At 37.0% G+C, this 24,854-nt stretch overlaps 1 protein-coding gene across 6 annotated transcripts in view; it reads right to left on the bottom strand.

The window, feature by feature from the left end:
- RGS17 (regulator of G protein signaling 17) overlaps window positions 1-24,854 on the bottom strand; it is a 70,356-nt gene that overhangs the window by 28,832 nt on the left and 16,670 nt on the right. For 5 of the 6 annotated variants that reach the window (XM_072333478.1, XM_072333482.1, XM_072333480.1 and 2 more), the window contains exon 2: window positions 2,472-2,615. The exons of the other annotated variant lie outside the window; for it this stretch is intronic. In XM_072333478.1, coding sequence (XP_072189579.1) covers window positions 2,472-2,590 — 119 coding nt within the window. In that variant the 5' untranslated portion in view covers window positions 2,591-2,615. The remainder of the gene's footprint in view (window positions 1-2,471; window positions 2,616-24,854) is intronic. 6 annotated transcript variants of the gene reach the window in all.

Here is a 24,854-nt window from a genome sequence, read left to right as displayed (position 1 = left end):
ATTTACTTTAACTCAGATTCTGAAACATCTCACATTGCCTTTCTCAAAGTTTTGTCTTACCTCCCCTCTTTAGAGGCTTCCTCTATATATTCACAGTAGACATAACTGAGAAAAACTTATTAAATTATCTATTTTATCTTTTTGATTTTAAAAAATAAAAGCAATGTCATTATCCAATTTGACTAATTGTTATTACTTAATCTGGAAAATTATTTAAAATTGACGGGATTTCTGCATTTTCAAACTAATCTAAGTTACCAAAACAAACCAACCAACATAACAACAAAATAGCACTCAACTCTCCCTAAAACCCTGACAGACAGGATATTAACAGCAGAAGCAGTTATTAAAGCAGCTGAAAGGACGTCCTACATTTTAAAGCAATAAATGCTTTTGGAGTTTATATGCATAATCCATTCAAATATTTCATGGTATTGTATTCTAAGGAGTGGAGGCAGCTCAAGGGTAACAGAATTCATGAAAGCTTCAAAACAGTATAATTGTCAAATAAAGGCTCTTGACCTGTAGCATGCTTAAAAAATATAACCAAATGTTATTAAATTTTACAAATTAAACATACTTTTATGATCATTCATGTTCCAGTATGTAAGTCAAAATCCAACCCTAGCTATACACACACAACGATGAATTCTATTTCTGTTCAATAGAGGGATATTGTAGTCATGGTGGATGATTCTATGCAAATGTAATCTTAAGGATGGTTAAAAAACAAACAAGATGTTCAGAAGTAATAATAAAAAAGCCTGAGCAAACAAAAAACTCCTGTGTTACAGCAAAATCACTTTTTATATTCATATCTACACTACTGCAAAAATTCTGGTCACATGTCAAGTGGGAGGTTGTAGAATAGGAAGTGTACATGGAAAAATATGAGGTAGGTGGATAGGCAGAATATAGACAAGGGTAAAGATCTGGGTCAATATCTTTACCGCAGATCATAGATGAGACTATGGAACAAAAGACAGATGAAAGGGGATAGAACAGAACATTTAAAAATAAAAAAAGATCATGAATAAAATTATCCCCTGTTCCTCAAAATCATAGGAACAAAGAAGAATCAAATGAAATTGTCTCATAGTAGATGAAAAAAAAAAAAAAAGGGATTAATAGATGATGCAGAGCACAGGTCAATTGTAGGATATATTGGCAAGGAAAACCTCGAATGCCAAAAGTTTAGTCAAATTCAGGAAATCACTTCAGAAAATAGAAAACTTGAAGGATAAATCATCAAGGGCTATAAAACTTCTGGGTCAGGAAGTTGTTAAGTTATTGATTCCCAGAACTTGTGAGCTTTGCTGGGATAAGGATGAGGAGGTGGATGTTCATTTCTTTTACCCTTTTCTTCTAGCCTCATTGGGTCACTTATTGAGGTGAGATGCTCGGCTAAATGGACCTTAGGTCTGCAACAGTACAGCTAAACTTAACACAAAGCAGAAAATAACAGTAGCAAAACATCTTTTCTTTTCATTAAAGCACTTCTACCTTTTTGCTGTATGGAATGAACGCATTACAGAATATCTTGGTAGAAGCATGAGCATTCACTCATCCTTGCTCCAAATATCAACTTACATGTATTTTTAAATGTACTGGGGGCAAATAGGCTCTGATTTTAGATTGGAGGAAGAGGGCTGATTCAAGTGAAAATAACACAGATACACAGAGGAATGGTCACTCCAAAGAGACTGAACTGCATAGGTAATAGGATGCACAGGCCCTGAGCAGCACTGCAAGTCAATTGATTTATCTAATATTAAATGTTTACAACAGTAAGGTGTAAAGATTCAGTGTCTCTCAAGATACTGAGAATTTAAGGCCATTTCTGAAACTGTCTTTAATTCTTTGACTTTCCAAGCCAATTCTTTGTTCATCAAAAGACAGGCAAACATAATTCCTGAAACTTTTTTTGACTAAAATTTTGACACATCAGTCACTGTTAGAAGTAGAATTTAAAGCTTGTGATTCCGAATTTCCAAATTATAAATAATTTAACAACTAACTAGTAATACAAGCCTTCCTTTTTCCCCCTCCTGAATGCAGGGAACTACAGTATAAAAAGGAATAGCAGAAAATAAAGATTTAAAAAAACAACCTCACCTATTTTGAATGCAAATATAAAATATTCAGTATGAAGTCTCACATATATTAATATTATAATGGACTTTTTCTCATTTAGGTATGATTTAGGTAGGGTAAATACAGCTTGAATTTACTACTCTCTCCTCTTCCCCCTCACAAGATGTCCAGTTAGATTAGGGAATGATTTAATGTATTGGTTTTTTTGTTTTGTTTTGTTTTGTTGTTGTTTTTTTTTTGAGCATGTGTGAAATGTTGATCTGTGCCTCTTGGCAGCAATCCTGTCCCAGAAGTTTGCATGCTCCCAGTACTTGGCACTTGCCATCCTCATTGTTTACCTGTTGTGGATATGGAACCAAATATACTACAGGACATACCATGAACAGCTGCAGCAACAGCACCAACAAAAGCAACATGTGTTGTTGGGCCTTTGGTTTCCAGGTGCTTGAGACACAGCTGATGTTCCTTCATTTTGTGACTGCTGCCTCTTTCTCATTTCAGCTACTTCAGTGCCCAAGTGGCTATAAGAACACAGACATAAGAGATGTACAGAATTACTACAGACCGTCATGAAGTACATTCACATTTCTATAATATCCTCTAATTCTACTAATTCTCACTTAGACTTGTGAGACTGCTTGTGGTAGCAGAAGCATGTGAGCATCAACTCAGCTATTCAAGTCATAGTTCTGTCGGAAAAGCAGTTTCCAGAAGACCACATTTTGGTGACAAGCTTATACTACCGTGCCTTTCAATCACATCTGTTCTTATCACTTCGGATGGACTAAAAGAACTGTTCCACTCGGCTGAACACCAAGTTACACAGCTTGGGTAGCACTTGCTAGAGTCTGAGTCACTCATTACCATGTGAATACTGGAGCTTTTTCCATGGTACTAAAGTTTTGGCAAGATGGTTATTTACTTTAAACGTGTGTTGGAAAGTGATTTTTTTTTTTTTTAATTAATTAATTAATTAATGCCAGTATTGACTTCACTGGTCATTGTTGGACCAATGAAATTGATATAAGTGATGTAAAAGACATGGGCAGTAATGGCTGTCTGTTAATAATGAGCCAAGATTACAACATGTCTAACTGAGAGGTTTGCAACTTGAGAATTACTTTATGTAAATAAAAGGAATAATAAATATGCATTTCCAAAATACTCTGTCAGCTTTGGCGCTATTTCTGGTGTCAGAAGATTTGCTTTTGCTCATTGCCGGTCTTTCCTAATTTTCATTAGGCCAAGATATTTTTCTTTCCAGTGACTTGCACTATGCAGCTGGAAGTAGTATTCCATGCATCACTAAGCTAGAACATCTATTGCCAGGTTACATTACTTTGGAAAGTTTAGATGCCAGGGCCCTTCTAAATGGTTCACATCTTTGTACGACTGTTGTTTTCCTAGAGTAACAGTTACTACAAGCAAATGCAAATTAGAATAAATGTAGTACTTCTGTCTTTGACAAAAAAAAAACAAAAACAAACAAACAAAAAAAAATGACAAACATTTTTTAGTGAAGGGAGCAGCTGATTTTTAAGCAAATGTGGCTAGGAGAGGGCATGGTATCAGCAGCACATGCTCTGCTCCTACCCACAGGCATTCTGCAGCAGCTGGGAGTGTTGAGGAAAGGTGGGTTCAGGTTAATTTAGCACCAGGGTATGTCATGCAGCAGTAACTGAGAGATGTCTGTACTCCTTCCTCCTACATGCATTCAAACAGCATCTGTGAGGGTTTGCATCTATGTAGCTTGTAGCAAGAACACTAAGCCTTAGAACTTGAACACATGCTGCAAAACTCAGGTATGATGCTCATTTCAACTGTGCAGCTAACTTTTCAGCATACATTGAAAAAATGAGTAATTCCTATGGTGTTTTATTCAAACGAAAGTGTGAATCTTTGTTTCACATAAAATGGTTTTAAGTGGAATTAAATCCCCAGCACTTCTATCATTTAGGTATACTTTCAGAATTAACTACGAACTTATGTTAATGATGTTATTCATTACAATTCCTAAGTTACCAAAGATTAAAAGGTTTTTTTATGCGTTGCAAACATTTTGTTAACATGAGACACTATGACATAATTGGAAGAACACCTGTATTTTGACAGTAGTTAAGCAGGGAAGAAGTACTGCAACACAGAGTGTAACTTAGATAGGGATAGCATGCAGCCACTTTCTTCAAATTACAGTGTGGAACTTCTGCTGACTATGCATGATGCATTTAAATTATTTCATAGATAGCTGTGCCATGCTGTGAGTAGTACTTACTTCAGCAGGTGCAACGACTATGGGTAAATGAATTAAAGCCAGATATTTTCACAGGGAACATTTGCTTCTTGTAAGATAGAGGTTCTCACAACATTGCCACATAATCGCAAGAATGTATTAGTTTCAGAAACCAGGGAGATTATTGTGCATTTCCTAGACATTTTTAGCTAGACATATAAAATGTACTATTAACACTGTTGAATAATGGCTAGAATCTGCTTCATTATAAATACAAGGTGGCAGGATAAAGGTTATCTATTCAGACATACTGATGACAGCTGTGACTTTGCAGTACTTTTAAAATAACTTTAATATAGCACAAGCTGCTGCTGAGATAGATGAGCCTGGTCTTTGCTTCTGCAGAGCTCACAATCTCTCATTCCCTCACCTGAGCGTGCAGGCAGTAGCCCTTGTGCAGGCAGCTGATGAATTGGATAAAACCATAGACGCATTTTGAAATTATTCCAAAGCATCAAATGAAACAGATAGGAGACATTCAGCTGCATAAAGGTAAAACCCACAGCTTTAATTCTCAACACACCTTGCCAGGCATGTCTTGGGGCAAAAAACTGTGATTTCACAGGGGTGGTCCATGTCCTCAGCCTTGCCCAGCAACTTCTATCATTGATTGCATGGTCAGCCTTTTCAGAGGCTTGCAAATCTGGCAGTACACAGTGGTGTGAGGAAACATGAACCTTCAGTGCACAGCATTTCTGGAGGCATGGTGTTCTCCAAGGGAGCTCAGAGCCCACAGGCTAGTTGGTCACTGGAGTGCTACTGCTTACTTTGTTATCTGCCGAGTATGAGCAATGATGCATCCTGTTCCTGACCATGCACAAGCCCTTTGCTATAACTCACATTACATCTTTTTGGAAAGATGTAACTGAAGCTATAAGAGATATGAAAATTGCACGCTTGGCACAAAACAATATGTTTACAGCGGATGAAGTAGGATGAGCGTAAACTTTAGTTTCATGTTTATTTAGGTTTCATGTTGTATTTGCAAATATCAGACGTCATCTATGCCAAACTGTAATTGGTTCTGCTAGATTTTTTACAATGCAGGAATATCTTGACTATATTCAGGAACTGAATCACAGACAGAGGATTTCTATTTGGTGCTTTGTTCCAAGGTATGAAACATAAATTTAGAATCTTTAATTCAGCAACTTAGTTTAATGAAATAAATTATTTTAATGAAAACAAGTATAAAAGTTAGTATGCAACTACGAAGAATACTGTGAGCTCATTATTGATCCGACCATTGAGGACAGTGGTACAAACTGCATAGAACTGTCACCGAGGTATCAGTTTGCTTTTTATGTTTTTCAGCATTTTCACTCTTTAGCTTGGCAATAATACTTAGTGGTGAAAGTGGACCTTTATCCAGTAGAAGCAATATTTCTCCTTGATATTCTTTATGATTTCTCAGACCATCATAACACATAGGTTCAACATTCTTCTGCCAATTTTGCGTCTAGTTTTCAGCCTGTTTGGTGGCATGGTTTATTAGCAGCGCTATGATTTCAATCTGTGCTGATCGAAAATCAGAGCAGCATTCCATTTCACTTGACTGATACATTCTCTTGGGGATGGGTGGATATTATGTCCCTCTGAGCAATACCATAGTCATGGAGGATTTCATGTGCTGCCTCTACTTTTCAGAGCAAATTTCAAAATGTGCTGCCTCTACTCTTCAGCTGAGGAAAGTAACTCCAGGGCACAGCAAGTGCTTATTATACTTGTTAAAAGACAAGTAGTTCATATAAGCTTCAAAGTAAGAAAGCTCCTACAGCTCTCTGTGCACCTTCAATATTGCAGTGCAAGAAGAATATGAAAACTAAAAAAAAAAAAAAAAAAAGAACCCTAGAAATTTGGAGTAAGGCTTCCTGTCAGTTGTGGAAGTGATGGCTCAAGGATCTATTTCTGTGTTTAGGTGGTGTAATTAACACTTATTCCTCTGGGTACTCAGGAGTAATTATTAGAGAAATTCCCTTGTACACAGAAGAGTGAGTAACTTGGGAAGATAGCTTAAAAAAAAAAAAAAAAAAAAAAAAAAAAAAAAAAAAAGACAAAACATTTGGTTTATTACATTTATAACTGGGAAGTCCCACTCAATACTGAGTACAGTCATGCCAAATTCCACACACTGCCTCTAGAAAATGAAAAGAAGGCAATTTCTGAATGGTCGCACCTCTCTGTCCCTCAATCTCCTTGTACTTGAACTAAGGTTTTAAAATGGTTTCCTGGGAAAATCCCAAGATGCTAAACACAGCACAAAGCACAAGCTGCATAATTGCAGTGACTCTGTTGATATCCATCATCTCATGAAAGAAGAACATTTGTTTGTTTGTTTGGTGTCCTCAACAGCTTGACATTACCACCCTGCAAATTATCTGAACTTTACTTTTGGCACTACCCCATCCAGCTCTCTCTGCTAGTGTTGTAACTTTCCCACGTACATGACCCTTCTGTAACCTTTTCTGTTCCCCACTCAGGACTGAAAGGGCATTCACTGGAACAGCTCAGGTACTGGAAAGTCAAAGGAACCTCTCGTAATTCCATTAGAGACTGAAATTTTTTTAATCATATCTTCTCAAGCTATTCCCTACTGTCTGTTTTGGAAAAGAGATATTAAATAAGGGTGCAGATAAATGCACTATGCCTGTACAGCAGGCAAGTAACATTATTTCTTCTGTTGCAGGTAGGACACATAGTAACTTAGTTTTCAGGACAGAATTGGAGCAGAATCTGTTAAAGCAATATGTATTTTTTCAAACTTTTGCAAGAAGAGAAAAAAATCACCTCACCTCAGAAAGCAGCAGTCAATGACAAGGCTATAGAGAATAAATTACTCTGCAGGCAAGAAACTTAGCTCTTAAAATACTTTTCTTAGTTGATCTGGCACATCAGCTCTTCCACGTTGCTTTGCTTCTTTAAATTTTTCCAGTTAAATGAAAAAGGACCAAAACATCATCTGTGTAGCTCATATAAATTCAAACTTTATACCAGTTGATACGTTCTCTGGATATGACTCTACTGATGCTCACAGATGCTTCTGCTGTTACTTGAGATACAAAGACAATTCACAAACATCAGTCTTTTATCCGTGCTCTCTTCATACATCCAAGAGAGTGTCTAAAGGGTACTAAACAACAACAGACTGAAAGATCTTATCAAATGTCTATGAGCTATAAAGATTTCCATACATTCTTGGCAATATTGAGTGAGGAATGAAGTCAAGACAGCAGAAAGTTATTGACTGCTACTGACTACCTATACAAGCTTCATGGAGCCATGATATTCTCTACTTGAGAGATACCTTAACATGGATATATTCACTGTTTTGCCACTGGATCTTGACAACCACTCAGTATTTCACAAATAAATAAATGTAAAGCAATAGAGTAGAATAAGGTTACCAGAAAAAGCAATGCAATTGAGTTACCTTGGGCTCCATTTACTTATTTCAATGTACCTGTAGTCCATTAAAGAATATTAGAAACTACTGGTAACAATGGAACCTTAATTGCACCTTAATTCCTTCAAATGTATCCTACTCATAAAATTTAAGTTAATTACAACAGTACGGAAAGTTTTAAATATTTCTATTGTTAAGAATTAACATTTTAGAAAGAGATCAAAGCAAAGCTAATTTCTAGGAACCGTTCTGTTTAACAGCAGATATGTCAGAACTTTGAACTATAACTCCAAATTTTAACAGACTTGTTTTCTTGTGTTCTTCAGAATCTATATTTTGCACCAAGTCTAAGTTCTAAAAAGACATTAAATGTGTTATTAGAATAGAGCACTGCTCCATGAACATTCATTTAATTTCAAACTGTGCAATTTTGGCTGAGCACTATAAAGATTTTGCCTTGCATACAGTAATACACTTTTTATGACTTTGCTAGGCATCTTGTGTACTCATAAAGGATTTCTGAGATTTCTTAGTATCCTTAGGAAGCCCAACTGAAACCTCTACAATCTCATCTAGTAGATATGCATTTGTACTTCTGAATCAGATGTTACTGCTAAGAAACAAAACATTAAGTCTGACAGTAATACATTACTAAAAAGTTTAAGATGCCTGCATGTGGTACTGAGCTGTACTAAAGTTATGATTAAGAGCACTCTACAGCCTTCGGAAAGATTTCATATAAAGAAAAAAGATGAAATTCACCAGGAAAGCTTTAATCCTTTTTTTAAGCATATAGTTTTTATTTTTAGTTTTGAGAAACACCTGAGAATTTCCTTTCATGCTATATGTCTACCTGTTGATTGTGGCTGGCGTAACTGCATCTGACTTGGACATATGAAGCCACACACTTTTGAAAGATGCAAAGATATTTCCCTCAGAGGGAGAATAATGATTTAATTTTTTTAGCAACAACAACAACAAAAAAGTTTGTTAAAATCCATGACATTCATCATAAAAGGGCACTATGATACACTAGATAACACGAACAGCTTTATTGCAAGCATTAGAGTTCTAATTTATAAATGTGTTTATCTGTGCTTAGAGCCAATTTAATGTACAGAAAGCCAGGAGTCATTTTTGGTGACATGTGAACTGCACAGACTTTGTACAAGTTTCAGTGGGAAAAAAAAAACAAAAAACAAAAAACAAAAAACAAAAAACAAAAAACAAAAAACAAAAAACAAAAAAACAAAACAAAAACAAGCAACAACAACAACAACAAAAAAAAAAAACAAAACAAAACAAGGAAAACTATAGGGTCAGTAGAATATGTAGCAAGAATATGTAGCAAAACATTTGCATGGTCAAGGAAATTATCCAACAAGCCTTAATGCTGGTGAACTACATTTTCTGCATGTAAGACCACACTGGTAAATTTTCACAGGCAAGAAACAGCAGCAACTTTGCATAAGCAATGCAGCATTTAATCAAATAAACACACATAACTTTCATTTATAATACACGTTACTATAGACTGAAAAACAAAGAAGACATTCAAAAAATGGCTTTAGGGTGAAAACAGAAACCACTCTGGACATGGTTCTAGTCTCTGAAATGATGAAAACCATCATTCTTCACCGTAAAATGAACATTTCCATCTTCTTCCAAAGTTGTTTTTTGTTGTTTTTTTTTTTTTTTTTTTTTTTTTTTCCCCCTCCAAAATTCCCTCCAGAAATAGAAGTTTCAACTTTGGACAGTAACCTCAAGAAAGCTTCTGTAAAGTAAGTATCCTGTAATAACAAGACTTGGTCATCATACTGACTTTAGGTTTGCTGACTGTCTTCTGAGACATCCTCTGACAGGTTCCTTGTGTGTTCCAGCCCTCCTTTCATCACACATCATCAAAAGCAGAAAAGAAAATCAGAAAAGTAAAATAAAAGCAGGGGAAAGGGTTTTTGTTAACACAGCAGAAAAAGAGGAAAGGAGCAGAAACTGGCATGAAGAAGGAACAGGTTTAGGCATGTAGCATCCTTCAGGATGACTTGGAACAGTGGGAGGTTAATGCAAGTGCACAGTATAGATAGGCTTAATAAGAGTCTGATGCAGCAAGTATCTGCCGGTAAAAATGTAGGGGGAGGCTGTTGACATTTTTACCCTCAAAAAGGTAGCACTCAGGCTGTACATATACACATCAGCACCTGTATCTCTTCCAATCCCTCCCCTTCCTCCAATTTATGCTACCTTTTAATGAACTTGTAGCAAGCTTCTAGTAGGTGTTCTCCTCTGGTGCTAATGCTTGCTGACTAGAGGAAGGGAGAGGAAACCAGTTTCTGCTTGTGGCAGGAGATTTGTTTTTTTCCCACCATGCTAGTATTTAGATTCATAGCACTAAGTTTAAAGCTTTGGCTCTCTCATTGCACTGTGCTATTAGCAGAGTCCTTGCTTCCACCTTGCTATTTTCTCTTCTCATTTACCTTTCTGGTTCCTCTAGACAGCAAACTTATCTCCTCTGGTTTCTTCCTTAGTTCTTAACTCTGTTTTACGAGTACCTGCTGTATCTGCATAATAGCTTAAGATGCTGTCTACTGTTACTCCACAGTGTGCCCTACCACCATCCCAAGTCTGTAGCTGCAGACTCTGGCAGCTTGGGATTTTGGTTTCTAGCCCTTGGTGTGGGTAACCACCTGTTCACTTGCATAACAGGCTCAGATTTTTGACACTACTATTCCTCATTGTTCTTATAATTACATCTCTGTCATGTCAAGCCTTTCAATACATGTTTGACTGTCATAGGCAGGTCTTCACCTAACACAAAAGATGGGTCTATAATTGGAATCTGATAAGGTAGAAGGAATGATTCAGTATCATGTAGAAGGGATCCCTTCCCATCCCTTCCTTATCATCTGCCAGTCTCTTAGTTATCTTTCCAGCTGACAAGATCTCTCTGTTGTTTTGTGCTTACTGGTACTAGGACTGGTTCTACACCGTGGGTGCAGTGTCATTGCATACAATAATAGTACCAAGCATCAAGCACTTTACAAAGAACAAAACCGTAATCACAGTTTTACCTGAGCATCTTCCAGATAGCTGACTCATTTTTGGGATATGGACTAACAATCATTCATATCATTAAAAATACACAGGTTTTTACTAGACTTCCTCCAAGATTGGTTGCAACATACTAAGTATGTCTTCTCAATGGTTATGCTTTTATACATGCAACTAATTCTCTGTTTAGGAAGACATTGATTTTTTTTTTTTTTTTTTTTTTTTTTTTTACTGAATGGCTCTGTTGCCATTAATTTTCTGGACTGAAACTCTGGGAAGAATCCTGCCATTGTCACCCAAATCTTTGCTGCAGATTGTAATCAGATGTTCTATAAATTGTGTGTTTCTAAATTAGGGAATCATATAATTTCAAAGATTACTGTGGTACTTACAAGTTCCCATGTCAGTCTTGTATTTCAGTGTGTCAGTTCCCTCTGTGAGCCCAGATGTTAGGTTAAAAGCAAAATAAACAAACCTCTTTCCCCCCCACCTATTACTGAGTGTCAGCTTTTTATGCTTCAGACACCATTCCTAACACATATGCCTTAGACCATTTCCATCTGCTCTTTCTTCTTCCCACAAAATAAATAAATAAATAAATAAATAATAATAATAAATCCAACAGTTATTCTATTTCCACGGAAGTAGCTTTTACTTCCGTGCTTGGAGGTTTGTTGCCTGAACTCCTGCACTTCCACTGGTCTGTTTTGCTCTGTGTTGGATGCTGCTTCGCCTTCCTGTTAGTCACACATCCCTCCTAGTGACTCTCACTTCACCATCTGCTGCTTCCAAGTTTTGTGTCCTACATGCAGTGTCACATGCAAGGATTCCCCACTTATAAAAAGAAAGTGTCTCTTTTCCTCATTAACAGCACAGTTTGTGAAGGTGCCAAAGCTGAAGCAAGCACTGCGGTCTCAGACTTTTGCAGGGTTTCTCTGAATCTCTGAGACAGATGCACTCCCCAGCTCACAGCCACAAGCATGGGAGCAGTCATTCAGATTCAGTCATTCAACCTCTTTTCTCCCTTTCTGCCCTTGGTGAGCAATCAGCAAATACAACACACAAAAATAAAAAACCCAGCCTGAAGTCAAAAAGGAAGCAGAAAAAATGAAAAATGAACAGATCTGGAGGAGAAAACATAGGTTTACCTCACTAAATCTTGGGTTAGAACAATTTTGGAGAAAAAAATTAGAGCAGATATCAACTATGTGACTTGAAGAGCATCAACATTTGTTTGGGAGACTTTTTTGGTATTTGCCTGGAGGTACACAAAAATAGATGCACAGCTTTCAATTTCTAGGTGTCTTGAGCTATTTATATGTCAATGAAACAAACATTTCAGCAACGTTTACTTTGGTCAAAAATGTAAAAGTTCTGCTTGGGTCTCATGGAAAAGCTGAGGCACGCTCCACAGACAACACATATCTGGGCAGTAGAAACGACTAGTCTCAGCCCTGAAGCTGTTTCCTTCCAAGTTTCCCTGAGGCAGAAAAGAACACGATGGCGATTTTCACAGCAATGAAGCTCTTCAGGCTTTTTTTATTTCCTCTCCTGCATACTTGTTTAATCCCTTTCCCTCTGCATGTCTCATTGCTTGAACACCTGCCTTAGCTGCTTTAGTCCTTGGTAGCTTCTGATTTGCTAGCGTACCTGGGAAGACGGGTTTCCCCATCTCCTGGGGTTCGCTTTCCTACAGCCACAAACTGATTTGGCTGTTGGTACGATATAAAGTGAGACAGTGGACTCTTGTAGCACAATCTCTCTTCCTAACCACAGTGGTGTGATGGAAAGGTACAGCATAAATGTCTGAACTAAATAGAGAAGGCCTAACACTTGAACAGGCATCTCTAAATTCAGAGATTCACAGAATGCCAGACTGAGGCAGGGAGCTTGAGACATTCTGAAGCTAGTATGGGAAGTAAGTTAGCATGCCGTGTGCCAGGAGGAATATATGGAAGTACGGAGAAAGATAGCAAAAGCAATTATGATTTACTCACCCTCATTATTCGTTTTATGGTCATTTTTAATGCCATTTTTAATAATACATATTTCCAGCCATACCAGTAAATGAATTTTCATAGTAAGCTACCCACATGCTCTACCACATTTGCCAAGAGAAAAGAATAAATTATGTCTTCCTGTAGAATTTGATAGCTACCGCAGTATGGAAAACATACATATTATTTCAGAATAGAGAAAAACAATAATATAGAAAGGATTTTTTTTTTTTTAAGTGAGTTTACTATTTTAGCATCTGTACAAATGCTAAATAGAAATTTGTTTAGAAAGAATCCACTGTTTTTCCTCTTGGAAAAAGATACTTGAATTTGGAATTCATGCACCGAGAGTAAGCAATTTTCCAGAACTTATTTTGTTCCCCCTTTTTCATTGTATGATGCTATTCCTGAAGCAGTGTGTGATAAGGGAATGCTGTGACCCTATTGCATTTGTTTCAAAGCTGAATAAGAGAAAGAGATTTGCAAATCATTTGCTGCATAGAAATACAAAATACATCCAAAGGCAGAAAGCCCTTTTGAAGACCACTTATAAGGGAGCTGCAAAAGCATGTTATATACAAGTTTTATTTGTGACACCTTAGTTTTAGAAAAAATTAAAGGACAAACTTGAAGCTACTTTGCTTTTGTGATTTATTATAACTTGCATGATTTACCATAATCCAAGTCTAATTATTGCGCCATTATTAAAAATTAAAACTTCTAATTCTCAAATGGAAGGGATGAAAAACATGCTCTGAAAACTTGAAACCTTTCTAATCTCTGGGAACATGCAAAGTTTGGTATGAAGTTGTCACATCCAGCCAGATCTTACAAACTTACAAACTTACTTACAAACTCTCTAATCTCTTGCTGAGCATCATCTGATTTACAATCACCAGCTATGTTACCTTACAGTAAGACACTCAAGTACCTTTTCCACTTGAGTAAGCAATGAGGAAGAGTGAAATTATTTAATTTAGATGAAGAGATCCCAAAAGATCAATGGATGACATCTCTTGCAATGTTGTTTTCACAGATGTCAAAATGAAGCTTGATGTGAATGTCTGGTATACCACTCCACTTCCTATCAACTCCATGCTCACTGGCAGTGCAGACTATTTGATGCCCTCCTGTTTTCTGCCAGACATTGTAGATTCCATGAGAGAAACTCTTTAGTACCTTTATGTCATGTACGGTACAGTGTTTAAATAAATGTGAGAGCTTTAGCATGAAGAACTGTATTTCTTCTAGACAGTGAAATATACTTTTCCTGTCTGAATCATAAACAAGTTATATCTAGAGCAATTAGAGGGCTAGGTACTGCTTTAATTATTTAAAATGTGCAAGAGTGCTGGGAAACTCTGGAATTAATTTTAGTTACTGGAAACCTGCATTTTTAGTATTAGACACAAAGTTGTTTTGGGAGGATGGTTTCTAAGGTTGCATGATGTGAATCGGATTTCTTTGACATTTTAACTTTTTTTACTAAGCAAAAAACAACTATGTTTGCTTCAGCCAAATAAATGACAATATTCTTTGAGGCAAAAGATGAATTTTCAACACAACTGTGTAGCCTCAGATCTCTACAATGCACTTCTTGACGGGAGGTGTGCAACTAAGTGCAGTGATAACTAAGAACAGAGGCTTCACACAGGGACACGTAAGACATTTCTCAATAAAAGAGCACTGCTTCTTTCAAGAGCTCTCAAACTAAAGAAGCTTTCATGTTTTGTATTTGACTTATGACTCTTGTGAAGTTTTGGCATATTCAGTAAATGAAAAACTGGAAAGGCAAAGCTCAGCGTTTCTTCCCAGCACATTTGACACATCAGCATGCCTAATGCCAAATCTCCTAGTCTTTGCTTGTTCTTGAAGTAGCTTCGTTACATGTTATAGGCAAGAAGATTGGAAAATCCAAGCAGAGTTACTCAGCTGTTTGGAGACAACTGGTGGATAAGAACTGCCATATAGTGCCTAGAGAAATTCATGGATAGGGATATAAATGGGGGTAATGCAGCCAGTGTGGCACCCTCAGAACAGTGTGGCAGAGGTCTCTGGAACACTACCTCTTCTGGAGGAAGAATAGCTGACGCAGAAGAAAAGGTATAAGAGATATTAGTTCTAACAGGAACAGTTTTCCCCAGTGGTATTGTGGGTATCAGCTTTTCTGTTTGTTGTTCAGTTGTCCTTCTTTAATAGAGAAAAGGTCAACATGCAAACTCTGTTTCCTAGTTATGTATTCCTGTCTGCTGCTTCTCCTTCTGAGGTACTACTAGTGCTTTGAGCACTACACTAACATGACATCAGCATGCAACTGACAGCTGAGATTCCATATATTTGCAGCTAATAACCTGGTCATCTTTTATTCCAGTGCTTTCCAGGACTGCTAGCAAACATTCTTCCATGCACTCAGTCAGACTGTCACCTTATATTCATCATTTTTTCTTGATGTTTGCATATTCTTCCCAATAGCATATTCCAACACAGCTCCCTCATTTTTTCCATGCTGGGCAACAACGTCTGCATTGCTCATAGGCTACCGCACATTCATTCTGAATACTGCAATATTTCAAGTCTGCATTTAAAATGCATTTTATATTTTTCTTCACTGTCTACAATATCAAATTCCTGTTTCTCATTCAGAACTTCAGGTAGGGGCACTTCCTTTGCATATCAATAATCATACTGCAAAGTTAATTCTGGCACTTTAGTGGGACAAGAATTTTGCCTCAAACTGCAGTCCAAGTTTACTCTAGTATTAAAATAAACATTCCCAAAATTGCCTTTAGCAGTTCGACCAGACAAAAGCTCCATCTTCAATTGCACATGCAATATCTTGCATGTTGTTTCCAAGGCTCATTTCTGTGTATTTACCATACTTTCAACACAGCCTTGTGGTTAACCATCTCTGCTCAAGTTAGCAAAAATAACAAAGAGTGTCAGATTCTTCAGTGCTGTCTACTTCCTGAAACATGAATGCTCCTACATGACTTATTTTTTGGATAGCTACAATTTCTGCCAAAATGAAGGCCCATCTGAAGCTTCTTCAGAAGCTTTCCCCGTTTCCAGAGAGAGCTTTGGCTCCCAGTGGAGAATGATTTGCCCCTTCTGTTCTCTAAAGCTAGGGGAATTATGTTAATTGCTACAGATCTGCTCTGAACTAAGATCTGGGTGTGTTGAGTATCTCCCATGTAGCCACTATATGATCATAAGAGCTGAACGTGTGAGGGTCCCCCTACATATGATGTTTAGAATAAGCTTCTCCTGTAGCGTCTAACTCCATACGCAATTCTTCCTGGGGAGGAACATGGCAACACAAAGGAGACTTCTTTTTTTCTATTTATATGTAAATACATCTGCCACCCTTCCTTATCATATAAGGACGGTGTTTTAATGAGACACAAACAGGAAGTGGTTAAAGGAATGTTTCCAGGCAATTTATTCAAGTTGATTAATCATTACTGATGAGCTGAATGTAACTAGCTAATGAAAGTGATGAGAGCTAAGAAGTTCAATACCTCATTGATACCATTTGCTCCAAAGCGACAACTAATTCAGCTGTACAAAAAATGGCTTTTGAAAAATATGTAGGCGATGTAGATTACCATTCTGTATTAATAGTTTCGTCTCTCATGAAACTGTCAGGTATCTTTCAGGCTTATCTGTAAATAAAACAAACTTCCAAATAACCTGCAGTGATCTGCATCACTTGTGAATTACTTGGTAATATTAATAACTGTGATTGCATTTATTTCTCAGCAAAACAGACACAAACTAAATGCTGGTGATGATAGCAGATAAACAATTTTCAAGGTTATTTTTAAGTTGCAGCTGAAAAAATGCAAAAGATCCCCAGAAACTAGTAGTTATTCCTTGCTGCAAGTTAGCAAATAACACTTAACCTGATTCTGCCAAGGACTAATCAGAATTTCCCTGTGATTGTCAGAAAATTGCATTTTTGCAACATTACAGGTTTCTAAGGGGTGTGGTAGTGGTGGAAAAAATTTTGCTGATTTTGCTCTGAATTTCTGGTTGGGAGAACCCTTTCCCCTTTCCAATCTTTCAGTTCAACGCTAGGATCTTTCTTCCACTGATGTCATCACGATTCATCAGTTTTCCAAATCCTGGGAGTGTTTGCTATATTTACCTCCTATGATGCACTGTCTTCCCCTTACTATCTAAACCACATAATGTATCACAGAAGTTTCAACAGTGAGAGCACATCATGGGAAACAGTGGGTAGAGAAGATCCTGGTACAATATGAAGCTGCTTTTCTTCAACTAAAGTCTGAAATGCCTTTGTCAGAGTTGTTCAAATGATGCTTTGGTACTTCAGAATATCAGTTCAAAATTCTTGCAGAGTTGCTTCAACAATCTGAGGAAAAATTATTTAAATACTACAGATTTCCATTGAGTGCAGAACTTCCTGCTCATCCCACCTGTACCAAATTCTTTTGCACTGCGCTTATCACTGTGCCATTTCCACCTCCACAAGTAGAGCTCCTGCTGTAAGCACTGCTGCTGTCTCTGTGCACCTTCCCACCTCCTCTTCTAGTGAGGCACCTGCAGTAGTCGCAAGGGTGGTGAGAGGTAGAGTAGCAGCAAAGAGAACCTGTGTTATTTTCCTGAAAATTTAGCCTAAGAAGGTGAAGATGCTTCATAAAGAAGGTTAATTTACAACTAGCAAAGTAATTATTCTGTTAAGATATTACAACAGGAACAGGAAGACGTAACTGTATATACTTAGATGTTTTTTCATAGCCCTGCAGTTGCAGAACTTAATCTGCTTACTGGATGCTACTATCACTAAGGCCATTCTGTGGAGTAAAGGGAAATTTATTTTTTATATTTTTTTATTTCTTTTTCATGAGAATGAGATGCTGATGACACTGACACTATGCATGTTGATACACACTGCTGTCCTGAGGAGGACATAATAAGTGCAGATGCATTCCACAGTCAGGGCATGAAGCAATCTTGATTTGGCTATGCTAGTTCTCCATGCTGTCACAACAAACAAAAACAGTAATGCTTTATGCACTTACAAGATTTTTTGGGGGAGAAATAAGCTGCCTTATATAACATCACCTTAATTTTATGCCTTCAGTAGCAGCTTCCTCGGATAGTGCAAATATCATATTTCTTCTGCACAGTGCCCAACTGCTAGCCAATTCCCATGTCATTCCAGAATAGACTTGGTCAGGAATTTTTCAAATAGAAAAGATCATATTTGTCAAAAACAAAACTGACTATTGAAGCAATTGCTTTTGACAGATGTCCTACTAAAAAAAAAAAAATTCTTATTTGAAGTAGAGTTTAGAAGTTGCCAAAGTATCTCATTCAAGTAGTGGTGTTTTTCCGTTGTTGCTCACTTTTTCATTTGTTTGTTTGTTTTTTCCCTAAATGGAGGCCAGTTTTTCATTTAAAGAAACTTCTGTTTTTAAGCTAATCAATTTATGTTGGGAACTGGAATAAAAGCATTCTAAAAAAAAAATAAATCTGTGTTTTCATTAATCCTAACAAATTTCCTGATTTTCTACCCAGGAAGGAATGCTATGTCTGAGCAAATTTTTCAGCCATTCAAGACAGAAACATTTTGGAAAATGTTAAAGATGCTCAGGAGATGGGAAAACTGGTCCTGTCTCTTTTTCTAGGCTGGAGCTTATCAGGACACTGTGGCATCTAGGTCTTAGAGACATTGAGAATTAAAAGTGGAATACAGTCTTTCTATGATAATACCAATTTTCCACTTGTATCTAAACCACTAATTTTATAGATTTAAAAGTCGTACTTTCCACTAGATTGCAATTTATCTTGTTTTCTAGCAGTCATGCTGAAAAAAACCCTGAGTGCTTCCACATGAATAAGGAAAACTGCTGTGCTGTGATTAAAATAGGAAAACAATTGAAAGGAGAAATCAGAACTTAGAATAGAATTTGTAAATGGTTATTTGGAAAAAACAAAACAAAACAAAAACTCCAGCCCACAGCAAACTAATATTTAGAGAATAAATTTAGAGTATTTCTTGTGTTTAAACTTGATTTTTATGACATGAACAAATACCTTAAATTTGTCTCTAATCAACTGATTGCTATTTATTCAGTGGGGTTTACCTTGTTATTTTGCAACAGAGAACAGTGTTCCCTCATCATATGTCATATATTTAACTTAATATAAATACTAACAAAAGCTTTTTAGGTTACTGAAGCTTTTACACTTTAAACAATTATACTCGAATGGCAAAGAGTAGACACGAAGGCACTGGGCTGTACTTTTTCCTAGAAAATACATATTAGCTAGGAAGTAAGTTAGTTATTCTATACTTCTCATAACTAGAAGAAGAAAAATAATATTTAGACACTCAAACAATTTAATCTCTGCTGGTACAAACATCTGGGTTATCTGACTGGAATAGCTCATCCCCTTTTGAGTACTCCAGCAGACAAGTATACAATTGGTCTGGTGGAATGGAATCTTTTAGTCAAAATTAAAAAAAGCCAGAGCTTTCCTCAGTCACTTAGTGTTGAATAGTCAGGCAGTGTCGTAGAATCATAGAATGGCTTGGGTTGGAAGAGAACACAAACAGCATCTATTTCCAGTCCCCCTTGCTGTGGGTAGACCTGCCGCCCACCAGCTCAGGCAGCCCAGGGCCCAATCCAGCCTGGCCTTGAGCACCTCCAGGGATGGGGCACCCACAGCTTCTCTGGGCAGCAGTGCCAGTGCTTCACCACACTGAGTAAAGAACTTCTTGACATCTAGTCTAAATCTCCCTTCAAACAGTCAAGGGGTACACAGAGAATTATAATGCTGCTGAAGTGACATTATCCTATGGGAAAGGAGCTATGTGACAAAGGATGTTACATCTTTTTTCCCCCTTCCTCCATTCATCTGCCATGAAGAGAATCAATCATACTTATTAACATATGATTTTTGCTCTCTTTTCAGGATTGCTTCATTTACAGAGTTAGAGCTCAGGATGTGGAAAAAGGCTTGAATTTAAACCTGATAGTCTCCAAAATCACAAGGATGTCCGAGAAAAGTTGCAGGAAGGCATATCATCATTTGGCTTTGTCCAGACAGAGATGGTCAGTCATTAGCATGAAAGTCTCCAGATATCTAAAACAGTTTATGAAACTTTTTATTGTTTTACATCTTAATAAACAATTAAATAAATAAAAATAAAATTCTTCAAGTATTTATTTCTCTGAGGTTCCAAGTAAACCTATGTGAAAATAAATCTGTGTGAGACTCATAAATAACCATATGATTACTCCTGTCCTTGGCTACAGAAGAGTGACCACAATCAAGTTTACTGAATATTACACTAGGTTATTTAGTCCTGATTACATCTCAGCACACAACCTGTCTGGAAGGATTCCTGCCTAGACAAAAGGGATGCAAAACTGAGTGTTATGCAGTGACTGAGAGATTTCTCAGGTACTTGTTTCACGAGACAGGTATCTATTATTTGCATAGGTGCTTTCTAGCAGTGTTGAATCGTAAATATATCTACGATTTTCCAGTCACCATTTACTTCCTCTTTACTATTATACTGGAAATGCATTATTAAACTGGTATTATAAAACAAGAAAGTGAATAGTGAGCTGTAAGCTTTATATGAGCTGTCAGAGAAGTGGAATTTAAACAGTAGCTTTAGTGAACATCAGACTACTGATTTTAACAAATGAAATTTGTTAAAAAGTAGCCTTATGCGCTACACACCATTACTTCACAGTTGCACAGAGCTTTCATCAGCATCTCAGGGCTGAGATATTAATCAGGTTTCCAAATAACTCTGAAAGCAAGATGAGTTTTTGTATCCTACAGGTTGTCACATAAATGCGGAAGCAAATGCAGAAGGTAGTTTTTTTCTTTTTGTTGATAATCTTTTTCTTTTTTTTCCCTCCAGTTATACAGAAAAGACCAGAGTGGGGATTCAAGCACAAAGCTGTTGACTTGCCCAAATATCCCCAGTGAGGATTACACACATTTGATATTAAACTGTCAAATTGCTTCTAAAATGATAACAATAATCATAATTATTATCCTGGTGGGAGAGTTGAAGTCAAAGTTATTATTTTGGAATAGATAACCCCCATGTTTTTTATTCAGATGAAGAACAAAGGAGTAATATAGGACTCAGTCTTATACTTTATTGTCTGATAGTCAGGAAGATACTGATAACTGCAGTGTAATCAGAACTCAAGCTTGGATACACTGTTTCCTAAATGAGTCAGGATTATTCCTAAGCAAACGCAGAGGATAGCTTACACTCCTTGCTCAGGAAGATGACATGCGCCACGATGCAGAAGCTTGCAGATGTTCACCTTGTTTTCCTTTTTAAAGGCAGTTCAGCCAGCTGTCTCAGCATCTTCTGCTTTCTTTCCACCTGTTTCCTTTACTCAATCCTCCTTTTTTGCTGCTTCATTGTAATTCAGTAGGTGCTTATGGTTCTGCCACAGAGAGGTCTACTCCAGAGCTTTAGAGGCAGTTCATAGCCACTTGGCAAGAAGAAAGATGGATTATGCTTTATCATCGTGGCAGAAAACTGCAATTTGAGTCAGTGAGAAGCCAGGCAGTTATAACTGACCTCAGGTTTCAGGAATAATCTCAGTCTGGTCTCCTGCTGTAGCCATTGCTATCTAGTAGCTTAGCTCCAAAAGTCCACTAGATCAAGTGAATTTATACAGGCTAAGCTGTAGTCAAGATGGAAATACTTTGGTCTTCAGCACCAAGTCAGATTCTGTTACCCAAATAATATGAAAAATTCAGTGATATCCATTTGACTCTAAATGGTGTATGCTGTTGTTCCCCAGTATATTTTCTTCAACAACAGCTGATACTGATCACTGTGGCATGCTTGCTTTAGGACAGGTATCAACAAAACACTTTCAAACTGCATATTCTGACCAAAAGTAATCCAACAAGTCTCACATACCATGGCTTCTTGAAAAATTGATTTTCTCGGTTCTGGAGCAACTAATCTATAATCTTCCAACTAAAAATGACTATTATACTAACCTAGATACCCTAGAGGGATGGCCCTTCCTCAGACATAGAAGCTGTTTTTATGAAATGGGGCAAATAAGCTGCCTTTTGATGTGATATTTGAAACAACAAAACTAGAAACTGGACTAGCTGAAAATATTGAAAAAAAATACAATCAGTTAATCATTCTTTTGATATGCTTGGGAAATTTTCCTGGTAAGAAGACTATCAGTTTTGAAGATAACTTAACCGAGAGACAGTACAGGATAGCTGGTACACTTCTAATGGCATTGCTAGGGTGTAATGGGGTTCAGATGGCTATATTCAAGACAGATGCTATTATTTGTTCTAGTTTTAGCATAAGCGACACTATGATATTTCAAAAATCAAACCTGAAAGCCCATTAAAAACATCTTGCTGCCTTGACTCATAACAAAATGTAGGAATTGGTTTTTTTGTTTTGTGCTGAATAGGGAAGCTTTCAGAACACTCAGCCTGATAATTCCTAGCTTTTACAGCAAAGTATAAGGCAAACTTAGTGGTCTAGTGATATGCTTTTATAACCCTTTCTCTTTTAATGGTGTGTCCTTTTCCATCTAAGTAACTGAAGCAATAGATAGGAATGTTGCTTCCCCATTTATTCGTTTATTCTCGGTTTGGTGCATTTGTGTCACATTCATGGGAGGCTTAAAAAAAGTGGTCAGTCTCTTAGTCTCACACAAAGTTATCTACATGCTTTTCAACTGAAGAAATTAGTTCTGTGCTCCAAATGCAATTCAGATAATGAAAATTTAATTCAGCACAAAAACCTGCTCCTTACTGCACTTTGGTTTTAAGTGGTCCCTTAGAGTAAGCCATTGTTTTTCTCTAACAGACCACACCAATTCTTTATTTGAATTGTCATTCAGTGCTCATCTTCTCTGCTCTCTCATATCCTAAAATCCTACCATTCCAAATTTATCAGAGAGAGCCAACAATATAGAGAGAAAGCATGATCCAGTACCTGAGGGCTATCCTAAAACTGAAGAGCCCTGAATTGTTGCTTACCATCTGAATTCTAGCAAGTTACTTCCTTCAGCGGGAGTTAGAGGTTCTGAAATGATGTACTGTAGTTGTTCTTGCAATAAAATATTCTTTTAATGACATGAAACAAATTTATGACTTCAAAATCTTCCCAGTTTTGAATCAAGTGTCTCCAGACTTCTTACTTGTGCACAGACTCCATCAAAGTGGATGCAATTGTTTGCAGGTATATAACTAGGGGATGCAAAAGATGCAGAAGCAAGACCCATTTTTGCACAGGTTGGCACTAAACTTTTCTTTCTGCATCTGGATATAACAACATAAGTTATAAGATTGACTCTTGGGTAAGCAGAAAGGAGACTTTTATTTTTTATTAGATAGCTTAGCTAAGACTAGACATAGTTTTTTAAGATTCTGAGGATGAGGTGATAATGAGAGTTACATAAGAAATGTAGATAACCAGAGAAAAAATTTCATTAGTAAAATTTTATGATTTGCATTTCACTAAGTTACATTACAGTACAAAGCCATAATAGTCAATCTGTCTGCCTTTAAGAAGTCCTGGATGCAATTACAAATAATACTGTATGTTATTAAGTGTCAGTCCTGCAATCACAACATTCAATCACACCTCCCATGTGTGGCCTACTTTCATACCAATAATTTCACAGAGTAGGGGAACTTACATGAAAGGCTAAAAATAAATGATCTTTTTCCACAAAAGAACAATTTCAAAACTGTCTGATAGCTCCCATAAGAGCTCAGCTGCTTATTTACACCAAATGCTGTGTCTGGAGAAATTCTTATTAAAAGGCACTCAGTGCACTCCTCATTCAGAATTGGCGAACATCTTTGCTCAGGTGAACTATCACAAGACTTGATTATAGTATAAATAGAAAAAGGACAAAAATATGGTGTAGGGTAAAAATGACTTTTCTACTTGGAAGCTTAAGAAAAACGCACAAGTGTAGAAATTCTTTGCAAAAATAAATATATTTTAGGATGTCTGGTCAGGTTGAACACCCACCTAGGTGCAAGTCTTTGAAGAGAACTTGTCGAGTATTTGTTGCATGTAAAATTTACTATAGGTTTAGTCTTTGTTCCAGGAATTTGCTAGTTCCAGTCTTTGCTAGTTTTAAAGGTTTGTTTGTCTGTTTTTCAATTACCATCTTCCATGTCTTTGAAGAACAGTTCAAAAGTTAAAACAACCTTTTTCAGCTACTCATTTATTTATGTATTATATGTTAGTCCTACTACATGTGATCACATTTTTGTAAGATAACAAAAAAGACTGAATGTAAGAATAATTCCTAAAGATAAAACTGAGGCTCAGTCAGAATACTAGAAGAAAACTAAACAAACCAAACCAAACCAACCAACCAAACAAACAAAAAAGGATAAAACACACAGTTATGGAATTTTTAGCAAAATGAGGAAATAAGAAAATGAAACCAGTGCTTCCTTTTCTTTCCAGCACATCATGGGGACTACTACTGGGTCCTGGAGAGCTGGCCTGCTTGGCTGGTTTGCAAATACCAGATCACATAACTCTGGCTACAAAGTCACAATGAGCACCTTGCTTTTAGAGGCCTTTCTACCTCCAAGAAAGAAAAAGTACTGTGTGAATTATCTGTGCATCTGCAATGCATTAAAAAGCCACCTCAGATGAATCGCTGAAGGCAGTACACCAAGAGGGAGCCTTCTTGGCAGCTTCAGCCAGCCTAAGTCTAAGCCACTAGTCCTCAGAATCCTGATTTCTGATTATGTATTTCTACTATGTGTTAAGCTATATAGTATCTGCTGTGTCAGGAAACTAACTCTATAGTATTCAGCTGGATTAGATCTCTGGACTAATTCACACGTGGCAGGGAGATAGGAGCAGCAGTTCTGGCTTGGCTTAAGCAGCAGCACCAGCAGCGGAGGACACGTGACCAAGAGGGTTCTTTAAACTGTCCCTTCTTGGGACTGAGAAAACCAGGCTGGACTGCAGAATCACTGAGATTTTCAGGCA

Source organism: Excalfactoria chinensis, chromosome 3 (genome assembly GCF_039878825.1).
Source record: "Excalfactoria chinensis isolate bCotChi1 chromosome 3, bCotChi1.hap2, whole genome shotgun sequence".
Lineage (NCBI taxonomy): Eukaryota > Metazoa > Chordata > Aves > Galliformes > Phasianidae > Excalfactoria > Excalfactoria chinensis.
The sequence above is the reverse complement of the archived record's forward strand: the minus strand, read 5'-3'. Positions and strand labels throughout refer to the sequence as shown.